The sequence below is a fragment of the Lepidochelys olivacea genome, assembly GCF_965140295.1.
Source record: "Lepidochelys olivacea isolate rLepOli2 genome assembly, chromosome: 11".
Taxonomy (NCBI): Eukaryota; Metazoa; Chordata; order Testudines; family Cheloniidae; genus Lepidochelys; species Lepidochelys olivacea.
Genome location: NC_140421.1, coordinates 38,663,033 through 38,686,488, shown reverse-complemented (window position 1 = coordinate 38,686,488; position 23,456 = coordinate 38,663,033). Strand labels below are relative to the sequence as shown.

General features: G+C 40.6%; 1 protein-coding gene across 2 annotated transcripts; it reads right to left on the bottom strand.

The window, feature by feature from the left end:
- Positions 1 to 1,161: 1,161 nt before the first annotated feature.
- G6PC2 (glucose-6-phosphatase catalytic subunit 2) lies at positions 1,162 to 23,449 on the bottom strand (the record flags this gene model as incomplete). 2 transcript variants are annotated; one of them, XM_084642754.1, is made up of 5 exons in its annotated part: positions 1,162 to 1,673; positions 2,812 to 2,927; positions 4,354 to 4,465; positions 8,442 to 8,551; positions 23,378 to 23,449. In XM_084642754.1, the coding sequence occupies 5 exons, from the start codon at positions 23,395 to 23,397 to the stop codon at positions 1,162 to 1,164; spliced, it is 870 nt and encodes a 289-aa protein (XP_084498880.1). The 2 variants fall into 2 exon arrangements, with proteins under 2 accessions (XP_084498880.1, XP_084498879.1); XM_084642753.1 differs by lacking the exon at positions 23,378 to 23,449 and adding an exon at positions 8,898 to 9,115.
- Positions 23,450 to 23,456: the final 7 nt, after the last annotated feature.

Here is a 23,456-nt window from a genome sequence, read left to right as displayed (position 1 = left end):
TGTATAAAAAGGGATATAATTGGCTTTATATATTTACAACAGCAAATTAATCAGCATAGTCAATTCACAAATGAGTTTGTTACATTTACTATAATAACAGTTATCTCTGTGGCTGGGCAAACAAAGGTGGCCACATACAAGCGTCTCATATTTTACTCTTGAATCACTTTTTCATTGTATGTCAACAAAGAATTACCATAACCAATTGCACCCCTAAATAGTGATTCTGGTTTGGTACTCTTTAAATGAGATTATTAGACTGATTTACATTTGAAAGACAGGAGCATGCATAACACACTAGGATGTGTGTTGAGATTACATGAATTCACACTGTATGACTTTCTGCAGTTGTTACTCTGTGCAGATGCATACCCAAATAACACTGATTTAAATGTGCTATGTTCATAAGTTTCCACAAAGTTAAATGTATAATAGTTTTAGTAAATAGAATTTATTGCCTTTTCATTTCAAGATTTTGCATTTAGCTATTTTTAAAAGAAAAATACAAAAAGCAACATGTCAGTACAAAGTTATCTGCTCTGTCAATAGCCCTAGAAATGAAATTACATTGTTTCAGATGAATCTTTCTAAAAATAATTTCTTCTTCTTTCCTGACTCAGTCAGAAGATGCTTCACTCAGAAAACACTAAGTTAAATCTAAAGTTTGGCAAACTATGCAGGACTTCACCACACTACATGGCTGTATTCATGTAGCTAAATTAGTGTGATTTTATCACACCTAATTTTCCAGCAGATTAACATGCAGCATTTATATATATAAAATGGAAAGTGGAATGATGATATGGGAGATGAAGCACCATCTAATTGAAAGTGTACAAGAACTAGAAAATCTACAAGCTTTGGCTAATCCCAACACGCATCAAAACATGTGCATACCCGCAGTGGTGTAGACAGCCATACTGCATTGTAAATCCTGGGAATGAAGTCAAAATGCAAGCCAACCAGTGGTTCTGACATGGCAGTGTCATTCTTGGATGTACTGCTTTTGGGCATGAGACTTACCGGGAGCACATCAAACACATAGTGACACCCACCACTGTTCAGAATGGAGTACCAAAATAATTACCTTTGCGGAGGGTTACAGAATGCCACTTGTATCTAAATGCACCCACCTTTTTTCAGACTATTTTGAAAGTTTATCTAATTTAACTTCTTTTCAGTTGGCCTCATTAATAAGTGTATGCAGTATGGAATCAAGGCAACTACAGTAAGAGGTATGGCTGCACTTTTACAAAAAGAAAGAACATAAAACAAATACTCTGTATGTGTGGGTAACTTGATAAAATCAAACAGCTGCAAGGTAACTAAAGAAGCAGCTATGCACAGTAGCCTGAAACTCGTCTTATATCCATTTTTACCTTTACAGCTCATGATGAACATTTCAGAATTAATGCCAAGACCTAACCCAAAGAGTGCACCTAAATTTCTCACCAGTCCAGCAAATGGAGTTGTGTCAATGTTTATCCAGTCTGGGTTGGCACACCATTTCTTTGCCTTTGGAACGGACCATAGAAGATCAACATCAATAAGTTTGAGAAGCAGGTAAAAGCCAAGAGCAAAGATGAAGAGAAACAAATTTGTCTTGATGTACGTTCTCAAACTCGCTGTCTGGATAGCAGGGGTATGTTCAAATGCTTCAGCAACAAGCATTCCTGGGAATTAGAAATGCAATATTAAAGTGGGCACTGCGCTCTTGGATATTGAAAAAGAATTGCTTTCTAGGGCCTACCTTTAAAAAGCAGAACTAAACCTCCTAAAAAAAAAAAGAATATGTATGGTTTTTCCATGTTTATAGTACACCCAAAAACCTCATTCATCTCCAAAACTGCCAAGTCAAAATAATGGGCCTACCTCGTTACTTTAAATGCTAAGATCCACAGTTTCAGAAGAGACGTGTACTTTTTCACTAATAAACCCTGCATTAGCATACCCAGACAGGCCAGTCTCTCTCTCTCTCTCTCTCTCCTTTTTCATACTCTTCAGATGCTACCCCACGAGTAGAAAGGGATGCAGATTGCAACCCCCTACTCTCACAGGGGTGAATCAAGCCTATCTATGCTCTTGGTCCTTCCCTCTTTCATAGTGCTGGCGGGGGAGATGTGTTTCATCTCTCTCCCTTTCCTCATTCACCCCCTTCCTGGCTATGAAGAGGAACGGAGCTGGACCCCAGTAGCTTCAAACTGTTGGCTCAATGCTAAACATGCTGATTTGCACATGGAAAGTAGCATACGGAGTGCCCCTGGAATTAATGTGCCAATCACTCTGAGATCACACAGTGACTAAAGGAAGCATTTTCAAAAGTGCCTAAATCCCATTTTTACAACTGACCTGGGGCTTAGGAGCCTAGGCCTCGTAGGAAATCAACGGGACTCAGGCTTCGAGGTGTCTATGTTCCTTTAAAAAAAAAGGAGGGGGGGGAAGGACTAGGCTCCTAAAACACTTTTGTGCTTTTGAAAATGTTACCCAAAGGCTATATTATACTAAGATTGTAGCTCCTGGGTACAGGGGCCCTCTTTTTGTTCTGTATTTGTACAGCACCTAGCACAATAGGCTCCTGGTCCATGATTAGGGCTTCTACATGCCACAGAAATACAAATACATAATGATAAATACATAAAATAATAAAATAATAATAATAACAATATATTCAAACCCTTAGTCTCCCCAGACATCACATGCAGCTCTAGAGACTCAGGATAAAAAGCCTTTAACTTTGACTTGTTTTTAAACTTAAAACAAATGTTCAGATTATGTATTTATATTGCAAAGAGTAAGAATAAGCAATATTACCACCAATTACTCCAAGAATAACTTGATGTGGGAAATGTGTTGCTATGAATACTCTAGAGACACACACACTGATCTGAATAATCCAAAACACACTCCAGAGGAATGACCAGGTAAGTCTATGAAAGAAAAAGAAATTGTATACATGAAATTTAAAAAATCCAAAATATTATATTTCATTGTGCGTCATTCAATTGGGTCCCATATTTGTAGCAGCCAGAGGTACAAATTCAACAGTGTAGAGACAGATGATCAAAACCTGGAGCCAGATACTGAAATAAAACTGTCAGCATAATGGTATGATCTTGCAATCCCATTTACTTTAATGGAATTTTGCCCGATTCAAGACTGCAGGATCAGACACTAATACTGTAGGATCTAAGATCAGATGCTTTGTTTTTGCTAAAAGAAAAGGAGGACTTGTGGCACCTTAGAGACTAACCAATTTATTAGAGCATAAGCTTTCGTGAGCTACAGCTCACTATCTGAGGAAGTGAGCTGTAGCTCACGAAAGCTTATGCTCTAATAAATTGGTTAGTCTCTAAGGTGCCACAAGTCCTCCTTTTCTTTTTGCGAATACAGACTAACACGGCTGCTACTCTGAAACCATTTGTTTTTGCTGTAAGATATCAGTGGAAAGCTAAAGTGGCAGATGTATTTTTCCATGTGTTTTTCACCATGAAGGCATAATTAAACTCCTGATCCATGAAGTCAAATAACAATCCTTTCAACCTTGGTAAAAAGTCCAACCAGTCATAAGCTTTACACAAAACTGAGTAACATGCTGTCTATTGCCAATATTATGTGTATTTTCTTTACAATAAAATATGAATGACCATTCTCAAAGTGGTAAATTTAATGCAATAACCAGTAGACCAGACAAAGAAAGGCACTCAATATAAATCAGGATTGCCAACATTATTGACCTGTCTCACTCCCATAGTGTTTAAAGGAGGCAGGTTCAGATCTGTGTTAATGCAATGGCAGTGAGTTAATTAGATGTCATCCTAAGGAAAAGTCTAAATCTTCTCTATATTCTAATTCAGCTGTTCTTACACTTCATTGCACCGCGACCCCCTTCCGACAACAAAAATTACTATGTGACCCCAAGAGGGGGTACAGAAGCCTGAGCCCACCCAAGCGCATGCGGGTGGGGGGGGGGAGAGGGAGAGGCGCGGCAAAGCCCCACTGCCCAAGGTGGGCAATCTGGCCAAAGCTGAAGCCCTGGGCTAGGGGTCTGTAACCTGAGCCCAGCCGCCCAGGACTGAAGATCTCAGACTTCAGCTTCGACCCCGGGCAGTGGGGCTTGGGCCCTGGCGACCACATTAAAATGGGATCGCAACCCACTTTGGGATCCTGACCCACAGTTTGAGAACTGCTATTCTAATTCATTGTCCAAAACCAATAAGAATGAAGACATGTTAACAATTTAAAAGTCAAGTGGGCCAAAAATGAATTACAAATATTTGCTATAATAATGTTTATCTAAACTAAATCTACAAATCCACCAAAATAAAGGTTTCAGAATATCAGAAACTGACTGACCTGTGCAGTGTAATTGTGGATTCATCTTTCCACCTCACTGTGTAGCTAAGTGCTGCTGTTACCATTACATACCAGACACAAGAAGATCCCATAGCGTGGCCAGATGGGCTTCCTGTTAAAAGAAAAAAGGAATATTTTAACTTAAAAATCATTAATACAAGTTTGGAATATAGAAAAAGAATCATTGTCAGTTATTCAAACAATTAATGAACCCAAAACAGTAAAAAATGAAAAACCTACAGGGACCTTGATGGCTTTTCATAAGCTAGGTCAGATTGTCTTGTCTACATGAAGTCTCCAGAAAAGTTATCCACAGGATCTCCAGATCTTTATCAGAAGAAAAGCAGCAGATAACTCACAGACCTTAAGTTAAACATGAGCTGTGATGCCGAGAGGAAAATATGCTAACTAGATAGGTTAATGAATCTGATTTTTGCAAAAAACAAAGGTGACACAAGGCTTGGATTTATCCATTGCATATGTTCCAGTTATGGTGCCTAATAAAGCATTCTCTATAGCCATAGCTACAAATACATCTGGAGCAACAACAAGCTTAATGTCATAAGCAATGGCACTAGAGGGCAGGTTGACACTTCTTGAACTTGATGTTGATTTATGAATACTAGAACCCCAGTTATGGTGGGTTGTGGCATGTCAGGCACAATTCACAGACATTGATTCGATGGATATTGGGAAGGCAGCCTACCCTTACAATAACATAAGGGAAGTAATTCTATGTTAGTCTGATAATTTCCTAGGATAGAAAGCAAAAGCACTTTGTATAATAGTGCTGATATGAACAGAGCCACAAAGTATACAGAATACAGCTAAGATGGAAGACAGGTGTATATTGCAATATGGGAGATGCAGGGAATGATCTCCTTGTATCAAAAAATTGTAAAATACAATAGAGCAATTTCAGACTTCAGATAGCCCTTCCAAATTGTCATTTTATCTGTTTCCTCGGTTAAGAAGCCATATTTTCTGTAGACCCTCAAAAGAACGGGGAAAAGTCTTTTCTATTATGTTGGAAGAAAGGGGCTTATTTATGCTCAGTTTGACACAATACCAAAAGTGTTGAAAATTGAATGAAAATTGGTATGGGAAAAGATTTCAATAGATCCCTTCTCATGAAATAATGCTATAACATTTTGGAATTAATTAACAGTACTCTATAGTGGTGCAACAAATGGGGGATTCAATATAAACAAACTTCTGCATATTGAAAGCTTTATTATGTGCCATGATATTTACCCAAATTTAACAGAAGCTATTCTCAAGCATACTGAAGGCAGTGTGGAGATGCAGAGGATTTCACCCACATCTGGTGGAGCTGACCAAAACTCTAATTCCAATGGAATGCTGCTAGTGAAATAATTCATAAAATTACTATATCAGTTCTCTCTGCAGATACCAGGGGTCAGACTCTCGGCTTCATTAGATTTACATTTGGTGAAGGGAGGTTATGGCTCCCCAGTTCTCACTGGTCCTCAGCTTGGTGCAGGCTTGAGTAGTACAGAGGCTACTGCCTAAAGGTGTCTCTAACATGTGTCAGCTCAGAACGGTCCCCCAAATCCATGCACCCATTGAGTATAACTGGACTGCATTGTGCTCCTGCCACTCCTGCTCCTCACATCACTACCTCTGACACACCCTTCCCCAGTCCCAGCATGCCCTCTGGGCTGGGGGCTGCAGAAATAGCTTAGAGCTGGCTCTGCTGGCTCTAACCCCGCTGGGGACTCCATCATGCCACAGGAAAACCCAAATAGGGGAGATGCAGACAGGGCAGATAATCTGACTCTGTATGTGTTAAGATGATGCAACGTGGCTTCTTGTGCAGTCAGAAGGGTAGAAAAGTTTGTAGGGCTTATTTTGTAGGCAGTGGAAATCATTTTGTCACTTGAGAAAATGTTGTGACCAGTCCCTTCAGAAGTAGTTCACAAAGGTATGGGATAGCTTGGTAAGGTAGAAAAGTGCATCTAAGAAGGAAAATTACATTGATTTCTATGCCATCTACACACCTTTTCTGGACTTGGCTAGGAGATTCTTGATCATGATTCCTTCATTCCTTCTTTCTTTCAAAAGGTACTTGCATGGCACTTTCCATTTTCTCAAGTGATAGTTTTCCCAAAGAGTTGAAAAAAATAATCATTTATATCTTTACACAAGATACCATGTTAACTGAGGACACATTGCGGATTAGAATTCATTTTATTGGGTAAACCAACTTATGATCTCATATTTCAGTGTTTAAAAACACTTTTTACTTGCTATTGTCAGTCCTTTCATCTGAAAGTATTTATCATACCCATATGCAATGTGGTTTATTAGAGATAGGCCTAAAGTCCAAAATTTAGATCCACATTTTGAAACTCCACCAATATTTGTGAGAGGGTTGGATCGAGGGTTTTGGTTCAGCTCATTGGAGCCAGCTGCAAAATTCTGACCTAGATCCAAATTCAAATTCCAGAACTTCTACCCCAAAGTTTGAGATTGTCCAGATGCAGGTTTTTAGTTCAAGCTATCTGTGATCCTTGTGTTGTTCACTATTTATTCTACTTTGCTCATTTAAATATCCATGTTAGTGTACATCTGCTGCTCTAGTCTTCTCATTTAAACTACATATTTAAACATTTTAAATAACAAATTTGGAAAAGGCCATACTGAATAAAATAGAAATAGTTTCTTTTTAAACAGGAAGAAACAGGCCTTCTGTTCCAATGAATCATGTGGAAACACACTAATTGGTAAGCAACCAAGGTCTCAATATTGCAAGGGATGAGTGCCCTCAGTTCTGAAGTCACTTGAAAGGAGCTGAGGGAAGCTCTTAGCACCTTGGGTTGAGCCCCAAGTGATTTCATGATCAAGTGAGACAGAGAACAACCCTAACAGTTGATAGCAGGTCCGCACATAAAGTAGTAAACAAACGGTCAATCACAAGGGCTCAAATCTCTTCTTCAAAATTAGAGTAAATTATGATGCAGCATCTTGCTAACAAAGAGGAGTAAAATTGCAGCATTGCTATCCATATGAAAGCCGGTAGAATCACAAAGCACATTAATAACAATTACGGCACATTTCTCATATATTGGAAAAAATCCATTTTGCAAGAGCCATAATTAAAGCTGTGTAAACATGTAAAATCCAGTCTAGAGTAGGAATGTCTGAGCTTAATTTGTTTAATTTCAAACTTCATGGATTTGAAAGTTCATTGGATTTACGTTCCACTTAACAAAGAAGTAAAAGCAGAGGCAGAGAGGGTGCTCAGTGAAACAATCCAATGGAATATCTATATCTATATATCTCACATTTATGGTGTATTCTCTTGTACCTGCCTATAGCTTTGAGGGAAGTGGGGTGTTCTATCCTGAACAGATAACTCAGGCTTCCCTTTAGTTAGAACATAGGTGGCTGTTTGTTTTTTTAAAAAAAAAACTAAATAGCTTCGGGGAGGAGAAGGTTAGAGGGATTCGAGATTTAAATATCAGAGCAGGGATCACAAATTTGTTTTACTTTTGTGACCCTAAAAATTGCTGCAGTAGCTCAGAAATCCTCAAACTCCATAAGAGTCACCTGTTCTAATCTGGAGTGCTCTTGGGCAATATTTACTTGAATATATACTTGGATATCAAAATATTTCACCTGTTCACTTGATATGCTGAAGAGGACAAATCTAGGGCTCTACTTACCTTCAATAAACCTCTGCAAGTTGCTGTCACTTGCAGCAGAGCTACCTCCAAGAATGACTTTACAACACAGGTGATTCAGCATTTCTGGGGCTGTAAAGTAATTATTGGAAGGGCAGTCCTCCAGCATTGCTACCTGTAATAACTATAATTTTTAAAGTGATGCCTTTCATAGGTTAAAGACATTGAAACAAAATACGCAGACCAGGTAGTCTCAGCTCTATATAATGTTTAGGTTCTCTGTTACGTTTCTACTGATGTGTTTTGATGCTCAGGTGCCTGCATATTGTACTTGATTTTTAGCAGGTATATCAATTTACAGTATAATCACTATCACTGACTGCTACTTGCTGAAGTAATACTTACAATATGTGCAACACTGAAGCCACAAACATGCCTTACCTGGCCCAGTTTCACATGTTATAGGAAATTGTTCAAGACATGGGCTCGATTGATTGGAATAGATCATTGTTTCTTGGACCCACCAATATGGACGATGGCCAAATAAAATCCTAACGAAAAAGAGAACAGTACATACTATACAAATGCAATAAAAAGATCTCTGAGTAGAAAGGTCCAAACAAAGCATGATAATTCACCTTACGCTATACATGAACATTTTTATTGTTAGAAAAATCATACAAATGCTTGTTTGTGCTCTTCTTTGCTTACCAAAATGTCACTGTAAACACATCCTCATTTTGTTAAACCTGAATTTTGAAACACTTTGTATTTTATATTTAAAAGGCAAAACTACATAGGTAAATCTATAGGTTACAGGATGTATTGTAATCTTGAAGCTGCTAAAAACCTGCGTCACAAAAAATACAAAGTTTTAAAAGAAACACAACTTCTTACCATTTAAATATGAGGTTGAACCAATCTCCAATGACTGCCACCCATATCATTTTAGTACCAACCACTTGGTTAAGTTGGAACCAAAGAGGAAAATAAATTAAAAATATATTCCGGGGATCTCCTACTTGTGACATGAAATTTAGAAAGTCCTGGTAAGACCTGTAATCCTTCTGTAAATGCTGAATTATAAGCACACCATTACTATGAAGGAGATCCATCTTTATCGGTTACACTATACCAAAAGGAAAGTCCCTGTAATCTTTAATTCCTAATGGCAAAATTAGAACCATGAAAGGAGAGCTATTAAAAATGAGAGACAATGACTGACATTGCTTTTATATTGTACCAGAGTGGGGTGTCTGGCCATTCCTGAAACATGTGACTTTCCACATCTATAAGGAGACACGTGGGTCTGTTAGCGCTGGAAAGCTTTTCTGTTTGCAATTTTTAATTGGAGTAAAAGAGGTGAAGTATATGCTGATCAGCAGCAAATCATGGGGAAAGTTTTGTGGCAACACAATGACTGTCTTATGCAACCCTTTGTATGAACAGTTGGAAAATGTTTGCTTGAATTTTAACACAGTTCATTTCTCTGAAGGATGGACACTAGTAATTTGTATGCTTGATTAAGTGTTGCCCTTATAAAGTCTAGAAAGAATTCATGACTAATTGGGCTAAGCAGAAGAGTCATTAAATTTGTGCATTTTAATTTGAAATAGAATGTGGCTATATTGCTGTATTTATTACTTAGCATGGCACTTGTTTTAAATTGTGATTAAATCCAAACAGCAGACATAAATTAAAAAAATACTTTTAGTGACAGGTTGTTTTCTAAAGTGATAGTTTTCCCAAAGAGTTGAAAAAATAATCATTTATATCTTTACACAAGATACCATGTTAACTGAGGACACATTGAGGATGGATTTTTTTAGTATGAATTAACACAGAATAATGATGGTATTGACTGGAGTGATTCAGAAGATAAAGCAGGGGCTATGCAGTCTATTCTGCCAAAGCAACTCAAGCATAACCTTCTGCATCCTTGAATTCTTTTGTATAGTCTAACATGAATGCAATAAAGGGATAGCAGATCTTAAACAAGTAATATTTTGCAGAAGCTGGCTTTTAATGTTTAAATATATACTTTCTCTGAGGAAACAAAAAGTGGACCTGAACCAAAACTCTAAATCTGATCTACGTACCTAATGAATAGGCAGAACTAAAGGCCCAATCCAATGCCCACTGAAATCAATAATAGAAAGACTCTCATTAACTTCAGTAAGCATTGGTTTGGACCCTACGGGTATGTCTACACTGCAATAAAAGTGGCTGCAACTGGCTTGGGGGCTATTAAATTGCAGTTTAGACATTTGGGCTCAGGCTACAGCAGTGATTCTCAAACTGTGGGTCAGGACTCCAAAGTGGGTCATGACCCAATTTTAATGGGGTCGCCAGGGCTGGCTTAAACTTGCTGGGGCCTGGGGTTGAAGCCCGAGCCCTGCCGCCTGGGGCCCAAAGCTGAAACCCAAGGGCTTCAGCCCTGGGCAGTAGGGCTCAGGTTACACGCCCCTGTCCCTCCTGCCTGGGGCTGAAGCCCTTGGGCTTTGGTTTTGGCCCACCGACCCGAGGCAGCAGGGCTTGGCAGGCTAAGTCTTAGGCCCCCCCCCCCCACAAGGGTGTGTTGTAATTTTTGTTGTCAGAAGGGGGTCGCGGTGCAATGAAGTTTGAGAACTGCCAGCTAGACTTTAGGTTCTGAGACTCAGTGCCATGGGGTTTTTTTAAATCACAGTATAGACATATCCTAAAACAGCAGATCCCAATATTCCCAAACATGGGGAATAGGGTGGGGTTGAAATCTGTGCCTAAATCAAAGTTCAAGGTGCTTGGATTCAGTCCTTTCTAGAAAGAAGTTCAAGCAGTGAATTCAAATCCAAGTTTATGTTTTGGATAGAGGACTTTGGTTCAGTCCCATCTCTAATTTTAAAAAATAAATGTAATATCTTTCTTCACCAGATGACACATTTAGGATATTTAAGACATTTCTTTAAAATATTTCCTAAACTGATTACTAGCTTTTGAGGTTTTGGGTTATTTTTCAAGTGAATTCATATTGTTGAAATTGATATCCCTAAAGAACTAAAAAAGGTCCAGCAGGGGCACACTAGAGTAGCCTTTACCACACTGCCTTGCCACTGTGCCTCAGCCATGCTCTGAGAGACCACTTCTAGAATGAGAGGGCACATCACATTTCATAGCCACTGAGTTCTTGATCTTTCTGTGTAGATTGCCCGCAGAATCCAATTGATGCCAACAGACGTGACTAAGGAAGGGCTTTTGGGGATCTGGTCCCGTCTACTAGACAGAAACCACCAACTGATTTACTTGCAGTCATTTACCAATCCTGGCTGGATTCAGAAGTGAAACTTGACCCATCCAGCCTCCCCTTACCAGCTCTTTTTATGTGCTACCAGTCCTGTGTAAGGTTGCCAACCATTTCCCATTATAAGACCCTGTTTTCAATGGTTTATACGTTTGTCAAACCTGAAAATTTTCCATGCTGGGTGTCTGCCTCAGGCTGAATATTTTTTTTTGGAAAATTTCAGCTAAAATGGTTCCACCATTTCTGAGAACAGGGTTAGGGAGAAATACATTGTTTTACCCATATTAAAAAATGCTGGTGACTTTCTGTTTTAAAAGCTCTAGCTACCCCATGCTTTGGAGCAGGGACTTAAACTTCAGCAGGAGGCGGCCTTAGTGTCACGGATATTCCTTTTGCCATCTCTGTGAAAAATCCAACTAAATTTGGCCAAGTTATAAGGCTTTTGAAAAATTGTACTTCACACATGCTCAGAAGGGACTTCTTAGATTCTTTATGCACTGAGCATGCTACAGCTCAGGGAGGAGCAGGACTTTCCCTGTAATTGCAACTCTGGCCTCCTGCAAACCATGCCAGGTCTGGGCACAGAATAAAGAGCAGGGGACCTTTGTCTCTCCTGCTCTTTTCTACTGTACTCTCAATAACTAGGGTGACCAGATGTCCCGTATTTATAGGGACAGTCCCGTTTTTTGGGACTTTTTCTTATATAGGCGCCTATTACCCCCCACCCCTGTCGCATTTTTTCATAGTTGCTATATGGTCACCCTATTAATAACTCCCCCTCCCCCCTCCATTTGGTTCAGGCAACAAAAGAGGAGGAAGCTGCTGCATTCAAATGCAGAAGGAAGAAGAAGCGGACCTATGGGGGAGGTGGGGGAAGTAGATTGGGACAAGGAGCCTGGAGTTAGGGGGAGGGCTGGAGGCTGATTGGGTGATGAGGGAAAGTGGGACTGGGAGTTTAGATGGTAGGGGGACTGGGACTGGTTGAGCAAGGAGACTGGAAAATTAGGGAAGCACAGATTGGATGATGAGCCTAATAAGGGAGACTGGGACTAGGATCCAGTGGGGACAAAGAATGTGGAATAGGAGGGCATGACCAGAGGCAGGATGTGGGACAGAACACATCAGAGGAGGAGCCAGGAGGGGGAAACTGGGAATAGCTGGGCAAGGAGACTGGTACTGGGATGGGGAGTCTGGAGGGGTGAGACTAAGACTTGCTTGGCAAGAAGACTGTGACTGGGATGCAAAGCCAGAGATGTGGAGAGTGGGACTGGCTAGATGAGGAAAATGGGACCAGGACAAAGAGCCAAGGATGGGGAAAAGAAAGGACTGGGACAAGGACAGGTTAGAGGGAATAGGGCAGAAGAAGTCATGCTTGGGGGAGAAGTGGTGGGGGGCAAGGGAAGGGGCAGAAAATTCTGTGCCCACTAGAGCACACTCCCCTCCAGAGCCTAGAATGAAACCCAAAATTACTGAGTCTCACCATTCTTCTTCTGCCAGCAACATATCTGTAAAACCTAAAAGCAAAGTGTCCCATCCTCCTCTAGTGCTGGTCCACACAGAGGAAAACAACCTACTACTGCTATCAGTTACTCCGTTAGCTTAAGCAGCAGAGGTCTGTGTGCTGGATCTAAAGGTTCCAATCCCGCGTGAAGATCCATCTGGGTGTCAGTATGATGCCACATGATGGAATTTCTGTTTTTTTAGTTTGCTTTTTAAAAATCACACACAACAGAACTATTTTAAAAGAACATTATTAAGGTTCAAAGTCAAGCACTCAGAAGGTAGAAAATACCAAAATTAAGGTTGCCTGTGCAACTTTAATTCACCTTCCTTTCATGTATACATTAGAATTAGAGCTGGTTCCAAATTTTTCCAATGAAATGTTTTTCCATTGGAAAATGCCATTTCATCAAAATCAAAACTTTCCACAGGAACATGCTGATTTTGACATTTTAAAAATAAAATTGAAAAAACTGAAAAACAGCAAATTGACCTTAATGGAACAAAATATTTTGATTTCTTGTTTTGAAATTTTACTTAAAATGAATCAGGCTTGGCTAGTGATGGTTGTTGTCTGTAGGACCCCTGCTTCATTTGTTGCAGAAGTTGGAAGTTGTGTAGGGAATGAGGCAAGGTATTGCATGAAGAGAAAGGACAGTCTGATGGTTAAGGCAGTAGAATGCTGCCCTGAGGTTGGGATTCCGTCTCTTCCATGGACAGCGTGACCAGATAGCAAGTGTGAAAAATCGGGACAGTAATATGGGGGTAATAGGCGCCTATATAAGACAAAGCTCCAAATATCAGGACTACCCCTATACAATTGGGACATCTGGTCACCCTAGCTGCATAGTTCCTGTGTGATGCTAGTCAAGTCACTTAAAACAAACTTTTCAAAGGCGGTCACTAATTTGTGTTCTTCATTTTATGGGTACCTGACTTGAAACCCTTGGCCTGCTTTGCAGTAGTGCTGAGCTCTCACAGCTGCAACTGAAGTCAATGGGAGCTGGACTTTGAATATATAAAGTGCTATACAATACTAAGGACTCAGAAAAATCAGGTCCTAGGCATCTCATATGGGGTCCAAAAATGAATGGATACTTTTGACCTTAATCTGTCTGTGTCTCAGTTCCCCATCTGTAAAATGGGGATAATACCCACTTGATCTCAGAGAAACATTGTGAAGAGAAATTATTTGTTTGTGAAGCACTCAGCTATTATAATGATGAGTGCCATAGAAAAGGAGAAAATTAATTAATTAATAATTCTGTGTTCTGAGCTGGTTAGAAGACTGTGAAATAAAAAGGCCTAAAACCACACACTGAGCAATGAGGAGAAAACAAAATATTTCATAGATGCTCATTAAGCGAGCACTGTCTATCCTATGCACTGTATGAGTCAGGCACTCTTTGGAAACAATAGTATGTGATCATGTAATTAAAGCCTGCATCATAATGAAAAAGCACAAAGGGGCTGAATTAACGTTGCACAAGCAGCCTTAATTCTGGCATTTGCTAAATTTTTAGTGCTTGATTGTGCAGTCTTCATAATGTTCTTTTAACAAAGATTTTGTGTGTGTAATATTTATATATATTTGTAGAGAGATAATGGTACACAACTTTAGTATATTTTAGTGACTATAAAAATGGGACAGAGGCACAACCAGGACTTAGCAAGCTTACTCCACACAGCTCTGCCAATGAATCTCATACTAGAGTCACAAACACAAGCGTTACAGCTGCACTGAGGTTTCCTGTAGGAAAAATGTATTATACCAACTTGTGCTGTGACTTTGTAGTCAGAACCAATATTCTCTCTCCAGCTGTTAACGGAGACCATAACACTTTAGACTTGTGAATTAAAATCTGATCAGGTCACCAGATGATAACAACTCATTACTTTATCACCAGAATACAATACAGACTCAATTATTAGAAACTCCCTTTTATCTGAAACAGGCTTATGCTCCCTGACATCTATGAATCACATTGAAAAATCCCTAAATTGCTTGAAATCCCTATTACCCACTTATATTCAGTGTCTCCACATGATAATCAGATGATCAATGTTACAGAAACTACAGAATTAAACTCTGGAAACAAAAGCAGCTACACACAAGGCACTGTGCCCTTCCCTATTGGTGCCCTACTTCACTGGACTTTTCAAGTCAAGCTGAAAAAGCAGTGGAGGTTTTGGTCAAACCTATTTACCTTCAAGTTTTTGCTGAAGAGAGCTTTAATAGTCAAACATATTCTTATGATGTGCAGTCAATGAAATCACGTGGAAAATAACAAGTAGATTTAACAAATAAGAAGGTATGATTTAAATGGACATAAAGGACCTTCTTTACCCACTGCCATCTCTCATTTACTTTAGCTATTAAGAGTCTATTTTTAGATGCTTTTTAGTAGATTCAGATCTGAGCCTGTTTATTGCTCCTAGCTTCATTGAGCCATGTAGAAAGCAATAAAGTACCGAATCATGATTCTGACTTCTCTGTGCTCTGTTTCTGAGTAGAATTAGTGTTACATGATTTACAATGCCCATTTGCTCCTACAATTTCTCCTTCTATATTAGTGCTGCTGAATGGTCCATTTCAATTTGTACCACATGATATCAAACACATTTTCTCTAACAAAATCCTCTTAAAAAATAAAATTTCAGGATAATTCAGAAATAAATATTTTCCAGCTTCTTGGATGTACAAGACATGGAAATTGCAGATTCAGCAAATAAGCTGTCCCAAAGTAGCCTTTGTTATTTGGGGTTTTTTGTTTCATGCGGAGCCCAACAGCTTCTAGCTCTGAAGCAGCCTGAGAGGTGGACCAGTCATATAAATGAGATACTAATCCTGATTCATGTCCTCCATGTTGGTTGAAAATCTCTCTCTCCCAAGTAATTATATAGCATAATTAGGGTAATCATTATTCTCTCCAAAGGTTAGAGTAACTCTCCCTCATAAGGTAGACATGGTGCCGACAGTAAACACCAATTCTCCAAAAGACATTTGGGTTTAGTATGAAGAAAAATATAATAACCCCATTCTCCTGCCTTTTATATGTACTGCTGGTTTAGAAACATTAGTTAGCTTTAAATCTCACGTGACAGTCAGTGGTGCTTTAGCAGCCATCTTGATTCTAGTACTTAGATAAAAGAGCTCAAGTAAGTTATTATTCAGTAACTGTTGCCCCGTTAACAAAACTATTTTACAGCAAGTAGGTTTACAGCATCCTGGCACCTGTCAAGGTACAAGATGATCTCAGGAGATGCTTTTCTGCAGCTACAAACAAGGAATAAAGCCTGTCTTATTCCAGCCATACCACAATTTGTTTCTGTGACGGCAGATCTGCCATTCTTGAAACTATTAGAAGAATGACTGCTGACATACAGAGCACAGTGGGACCATTTTATTAACCTTCTGTACACTTGTAGCGTATATATGGTAAAGAATGGGTCAAAGCAGGCCATTCTTTTCCACTGCCTGGGGACCATGCAACTCCATTTGCCCAGGCTGAACTCCATTCACAGATGCAACTCTTCAGGGCTCTCTTTAGTATTTTCAAGAGTGAGATCATACAAAGGTGAAATTTATTTCCCAGAAACATCCATGTGAAGTGCTCTGTCCTTCAATAGGAGCCTCACAAAGGCTTGCAGAGTGGTACACTTTTGTACCAGAAAAGACAAACTCTCTTCAGGTCCTTTTCACCTATGCAGCCATGACCTTTTGTGACAGGGCAGAGTGGCCCCGCACTGGTACCGCAGGGGTTAACCCTTCCTTCCTGGTAGAGAAAGCCCTGCCCCGGAAGCCCTGCTGGGCTTGCTCCAACTGGAGACTAGGTATAAAAGCCTGCAAAGCTGCTCAGTCTGGGCTCACTATCAGAGGAGAAGGAGGCACACTACCAGCTCCTGAGGAGGGTTAACCAATGCTCCAGGAGCCGGCCAAGCTGCGATGCACCCAGCATCCCAGACAGAGGCCTTGACAGGAGGGGATGGACTGGAGGACCAGGGTCCCCCCTGGAGTGGAGAACATGATGTTGAGGGTAGGAAGTGAGCCAGGGGAACTTTAGAGACAAGCAATGTTAAAGCTGCACCGATGCTTGGCATGTTGCGGGTGGATCCCTGCTGAGTTAAGTGTGAGGGGTAACCCTCCCAATAGGTGAGCCCTGGGTTGTGATCTAGTGGAGAGGATGGGCCTGAATCCTCCTACCACTCTGGCCATTGGGATACACTTCCTTGCCTGAGAGGGGGAAGGCTGTGGGCTCTGGCCATTGGGCCACCCTGCCCTGATATGCAGGATGTGATGCATGGACTCTGGCCATTAGGGCCTGCTACCCTGACCAAGGGGTGAGCATGGGGAAACTGGCCATTGGGCCTTAAAGGGATGGGGGTGGGAACTTAAGAGTGGTGAGGCCCTGACACTTTATCCACCCCTGCCATAAAGGGGTGGTGCTGGACCTGTCAGACCCTTGCATATATTAACTACTTTTGCTTAAACCAAACTTATCCTGGTTGCTTTCAGTAAAGTATTTTCTCCATTTGGCTAGTATTCCAGGACTGCTGGCACATCTTGACTTTGTGGAATGTGGGCTTTCTACAGTTGCTTAGGATAAAGGCAGGTTTATTTCTAGTTAGCAAATGTTAGTTCATGTAAATATTCTATATACAAAAGGGTCTCACAATAATAAATTAAACTACAGCAGCTTTCTTAGCTCTAGCAACAAGCAGCGTAGAGTCTAGGAGACATTATGATTCCTTAATATGTGCTCTGAAAAACTGTCACTTTCCGGAGGAAATTTTCCCCATTTGTTGGAGAGTCCAAGACTTTCCTCTTCTTCTTTCTGCCTATTGGGGAACATTTTAAAAGTTTCCTAATTTGAAATACATCTGGTCTTTGAAGTCATGTAATAGTATACATAAAGTACAACATACTGTACAATCTTTTCAGTAAATGCAATTGCTAGGGGAAATAACCAAGAATATATCTGAACTGTGTCTTAATTTAGTGTTCTAAACTGAAACCCCACTGAGATTGACAAGTGTGAACTCACCCTTCAATTAATATAACTGAAAGCATAAGTCCCTAGCTAAGACAAAAGGTGTGTGAATCTGTCAATGAGCTTGTGGTTGAGTACTAGATTTTTTTTTGGGGGGGGGGGGAAGAGATAAAGAAAGGATCACACAAACTGAGACAGGCAAGAACAGGGAGAGGCAAGAAAAGCAAGTAGGCACTTGTAAGCGAAATATGACCCTGGAAAAAGTTTGAGAGGGATCTGTGTTGGCTAAAGAGACTTGGGGGGGCTGTAAACTAAGTCACTATTCCTTTTGTTCTTGGTTTCTTCTATATTCAGAGACAAAGGACTTTGTATATTCCTTGTAAATAAACAAGACTGCATCAAAGAAAATACCAGGCTCCACCAATTTCTGTTTCCATCTGGAATGATCCCAGGGCCCTGAATTTTGACTAGCTGCTTGAGTTGAAAAGAGGAAACAATACATGTGTGAAAACAGTATGTTTGGGGGTCAGTAGGTTAAAACTTTAGAAACGGGGGGTGTGTGATTTTTTTTTTGAACATAATCAAATGTTTTCATACTCAGCAGAAAGTAAACTAAGTTCAAAAACTTTTTTGTTTATTTCATTAACTTTTGATTTATAAAGACAGACAAAAATGGAGCCTACCCTAAGTTTTATGCACCCTTGACAGTAACTTAAAAACACAATCAAAGTTCAACTGTAGCTAAGAAAATGTTCATGATTTCTTTACACCTACCTATCAAAGCAAACATTAGGTAATAACTGAGCTTGATGTTGCTAAGCAGATCTTTGCAAAGAGAAAGAGCACCCATCAAAGCAATGATTTCTGTAACATTACTAACAGAAATCTATGTACAGACTTTCTGGTACACCATGATTTAGTAAATGCAGCCCTAACATTAATTTTACATGTCATAATTGTCACTGGCATTAGTCCGGCTACAAAGATTAGCTAGTGTGACAAAGTCAGACCAGACAGCTGCAAGAGTACTGGAAGGCAGGTATATCAGCAATAGAATGGTAAACAACCTCTTCAGCTCATAGGGAAAAGGACATCTCAGACCAGCAAGGGATACTGAGCCCAATTAAGGGATGCCTGTGACCTCTTAAAATCCCTCTTTTGCCTTGTTGCAGCTTGTCTCTTGCCTCTGTGCAGCCAAGTGACTACAAAGAGAAAAGTCTTCTCCTGAGCGAAAGGCCACTTGCCTCCTTATAGGGGAAGCAATTGAGCTAACTGCCTGTTGGGGAAGGACTGGCACCCAGAGGTAAGCGTAAAAAGGCAACACTCCAGAGTGTTCCCTTTTTGTTTGTCTGGTTTGGGTGATGAGTGCTCCTTGGGCCATCCATGAGGCCCACCTTGTAAAATAGAGAAAAATAAAACCCAAGTGAGGAATAGAAACTCTCTGGAGTAGGACTGATTTACTCCAGTCCCCTTCGTTCCTTCCCACCCATCGACTGCCAAAGAGGAAATGCTGACCCTGTGAGGGGAAACAGGTGCCTTGCCACACTAGTAATTTACTAAATGTACAGTTTTTACTTACGAATTAGAGCTGTCAGCTCTAATCTTAGGCTGTAAATAGTGCTTTCAAAATGGAACATAAGAAAAGATAAGCCCCTTTTTTTGGGAGAAGAGGGGAGAATCATGTCCCAACCCCCAGTTTGAGAACCCCTGAGTGATACCTAAAAATCAAACATTCAACAGACAGTACTAGCCAGAAAACCGAAGGGCTTATTAACCTGATCGGCCCTGATCCTGCAAACACTTACGCAGGCGCTTAACTTTATTGCTGTTGAGTATTTCTATTAAAATCCATGGAACTACTCACAGTAATAGTTAAGCACCCCCATAAGTGTTTGAGGTCCTAAATGGTTATATTCTTCTTCTAAAGAAGAAGTTTTAGCAGCTGCAAATTGATCTAACATATGCATTTAAGACATATTGAGTGTGTAAGCCTATGCTGAAGTTTCTATAAGCAACCAAAATAGCATTTGTCAAGAAATGGATGGATTCAGAGAATGCCCTATAGGTGCTTGTTAGGCTAACTCTTCTAGGGGCTGAAGTAGCGGTTGCTCAGTGCCTGCCTGTATAGGGGTTTTGGGCCACTGGATCCCAGTCTCAGTCTGGTGGCCTCTCCCATGCCCACTCCTGCACATACCAATGCATTCAGCACCAGTGTGTGGACCTTTGCATGATGCAGAAGGTACATGGAGGCCGGCCCTCAGTTGTGTGGGTGCTTCACTAGTACCCCACCTTCTGCAGCCTGACTATGGGGGACAAAGTGTTGGAGTTTGTCTTGGGAGAATGCACTCTTTGCTCTAATCACCATTAAGAATTTAGTATTAAATGAACAATTTTTTATTTGTAGTTCCTGTTACTCTGATTTCCAGGAAAACTGGAGAATGAAGGAATACATCCACTGGGTAGATAGAATGTTTAGATTTTTACTGAGAACTATCTGAATTGTCCATCAAGTAGAACCTGCACATTTTATTGACTATTACCGTAATTCATTCTCTTCTAATCAACACACTGTAAGATCAATGAGGTGACTGGTCTGCTTGGTCTATTGTTTATCATAACTCCCAAGAGGAAAAAAAATAAGAGGAAATCTGATTTAAAATGTCCATCATTAACATGGATGCAGATCAGCACTAAGGAAATGGTTCCTGAGGTCACAGTAATGCATACAATAACAAGTTTGTGGGTCTGGATAATACCTCCAGTAGTTCTAGAGGTATCCTACACACATGCCACTTTCATATTCTTTATTTCAGAATGAATATATCAATAAAAGTTACTGAAACATGAGGAAAAAATGGTTTGCATCTTAACCTCTATCTGGACCTTATTTAAAATTATACATATGGAAAATCCTCATGTACAAATGGCATTATGGAAACTCTTGAACAACAAATGTGTTCAGTTTACAAGTAAAACCATTGTTTTTCTTACTGCCTGCACTAGCAGGCCTAAGTTCTGAGAGTCACTGAAATAATACAATAAGTAAACCATTTCTTGTCTTATAGATTCCAAAGACAAAAGGTGATCATCTAGTCTGACCTGCTATACAACACAAGAACTTTCCCAAAATTCCTAGAGCATAATTACTCTGTTAAAATTTATACCTTAGTTCCAGTCTGAATTTCTCTAGTTTCATCATCCAGCTATGGTATTGCTATACCTTTCTCTGCTAGATTGAAAAGCCAATTATTAAACATTTTCCCCATCTAGCTACTTATAGACTGTAATGAAGTTGCTCCTTAACCTTCTCTTTTTTTATGCTAAATAGATAGACTGGAGCTCAATTGCTATAAGGTGTGGTTTCTAATCCTTGAATCATTCTCATAGCTCTTCTCTGAACCCTCTCCAATTTATCAACATCCTTTTTTAATTGTGGACACCAGAACTGGATATAGTATTGCAGCAGCTGTTGCACCAGTACCAAATATGGAGGCAAAATAGCCTCTTACCTCCTCCTCAAGGTTCCCCTGTTTATACCTCCCAGGATTGCATTATACACAGTTTTACCTGCACACAAACCTTAAAGCAATTTGAAAAAAAATTAATTTTCAAGGATAAAGTTATTTCTGGTTGTAATAGCAAAAATCATTGGGCAAGTAGGTAGACATCACAGCTATGGACTCTGTATTTGAACCTGTATAGACATTAAACAGACACCATGTTTCTTCAGTTGAGAAGAAAATGAGGCCATGCAATTTAGTTTAACCATTTAAAATTTTATTTCAGAGGTAAAAACTTCTCAAACATTTACAGGTCACTTAGTCAGTTCTGCCACTTTGAGTGAAATTAAATGAAAAAAGATGCAGAAAGGGTTGCTTAATGTAAGTAAAATATGACTTTTGTAGTACGTATCCAAAGTATTTTAAAATAAAATTAATTTAAAATTTCAAAGTAGGTGTTTGTATAGAGCTTTGTACAATGGGGTCCTGGCCATGCCTGGGGCTCCTAGGGATTGTGAAAAATACAAATAATTGTAAGATAAGAATCAAACATGTTAACCTCCTACCCAAAGTACAGTAGAACACAAGGCACAATGTTAGAAAGCAAGAGAACCATCTCTGTACCTGTTCCAGGACAATAGTGTTCATTCTATATTAGCTGCTGTGATTAAATAATCATTTGCTGTTATTGTGTGGTACAGGTAGACTGTTTAATGTCTAAAAGAGTCAACTGAGTAAGCATCTTGTTTTAAGTCCTGTTTTAAAGGACTTTTCTGAGTCTTGCAGGTAGATCCAGCTTCTCCTCTGGGACAATGAGGGACCAGCAGAATATATGTTTATTATTGGTATGTCAACAACGCATTCAAGTAGCCTCTTCGCTGCATATAGATCCTGAAAAACTGGAGGTGTTATGTTGGCAAGTTGCTGGACAATGCAGGGAAAAGGAAAAATAAACAGTAATACAACTAAATTTTAGAAAGAGTAACTAAACAACCCTGGGAAGAACTATGCTATGGCAGAGGACTATTTTTGTCATTTTTTTGGGGGGGGGGGGAGTGTCCTCTGCTTATCCTGTTGCATACAAAATGGAGGAAAAGAGGAAAAATGCAATTTTCTCCTAAACTCAGTGCCAGTTACATGAAAGGAAAAACATTCATTCAAGGGCACTGAAGGAGAACCATTTATGGAATGCTCCCTCTATAATTAAAGAGGCAGGATTGCATGAGCCAGCGCCCCAGACTACTAAATATCTTTGGCTTTATCTATTCTATAGGGACAGCCAGGTCACTCTAACCAGGCTGCACGGGCTACACAAGGTTCACTGAGATAGCTCAGTGGTTTGAACATTGGTCTGCTAAACCCAGGCTTACAAGTTCAATCCTTGAGGGGGGCCATTTAGGGCTATGGGGCAAAAATTGTGGATTGGCCCTGCTTTGAGCAGGGGGTGGGACTAGATGACCTCCTCAGGGCCCCTCCAACCCTGGTATTCTAGGATTCTGTCCCAAACTCCCAGGCAGCGTCCTCGCTGCCGCTGGATTTGTGCTGATGAACTGGCCGAGAAGCCTCCCTCACCCCATAGCAGCCTTTGGAGGGGGCGTTTGCTAACAGGGCGGGCTGGCAGGCGCCATCTGAAAGCAAATCTACTGGCCTCACGCAACCTCAGCAAGGCACCCAGCGCCATTCGGCGGCTAGCAGCACACCAAGCGGGCAGCCTGCCTGACGGCGGGCTAGAGCAGCCAGCGCTCCCCCGTGTGCACAAACTGAGCTGCAGGGGCCCGGCGACCCGCTGATGACACAGGGACGCTAGAAACACGGGCTGGCCACGACCCCATCCTCGGGCGAGCCCGAACACCGCCTCGCAGCCAGCAGCGCCCCTCCCCTCAGCCGGCGGGCGGGGGACCTGTGGGCGGGCAGGCTGGAGGAGTGGGGTCCGCGGCCCCGCGCCAATTGCCGTCGCTCCCCTCATATGCATCTGAGGAAGTGGGCTGTAGCTCACGAAAGCTTATGCTCTAATAAATTGGTTAGTCTCTAAGGTGCCACAAGTACTCCTTTTCTTTTTGCGAATACAGACTAACACGGCTGCTACTCTGAATCCCCTCTCACACTTACCGTTTGACAACGGACCACATTTCCCATCATGCTCCGCGCCGCTCCACCAATAGCGAGGGAGCTTCTTTGCCGGCTGCGG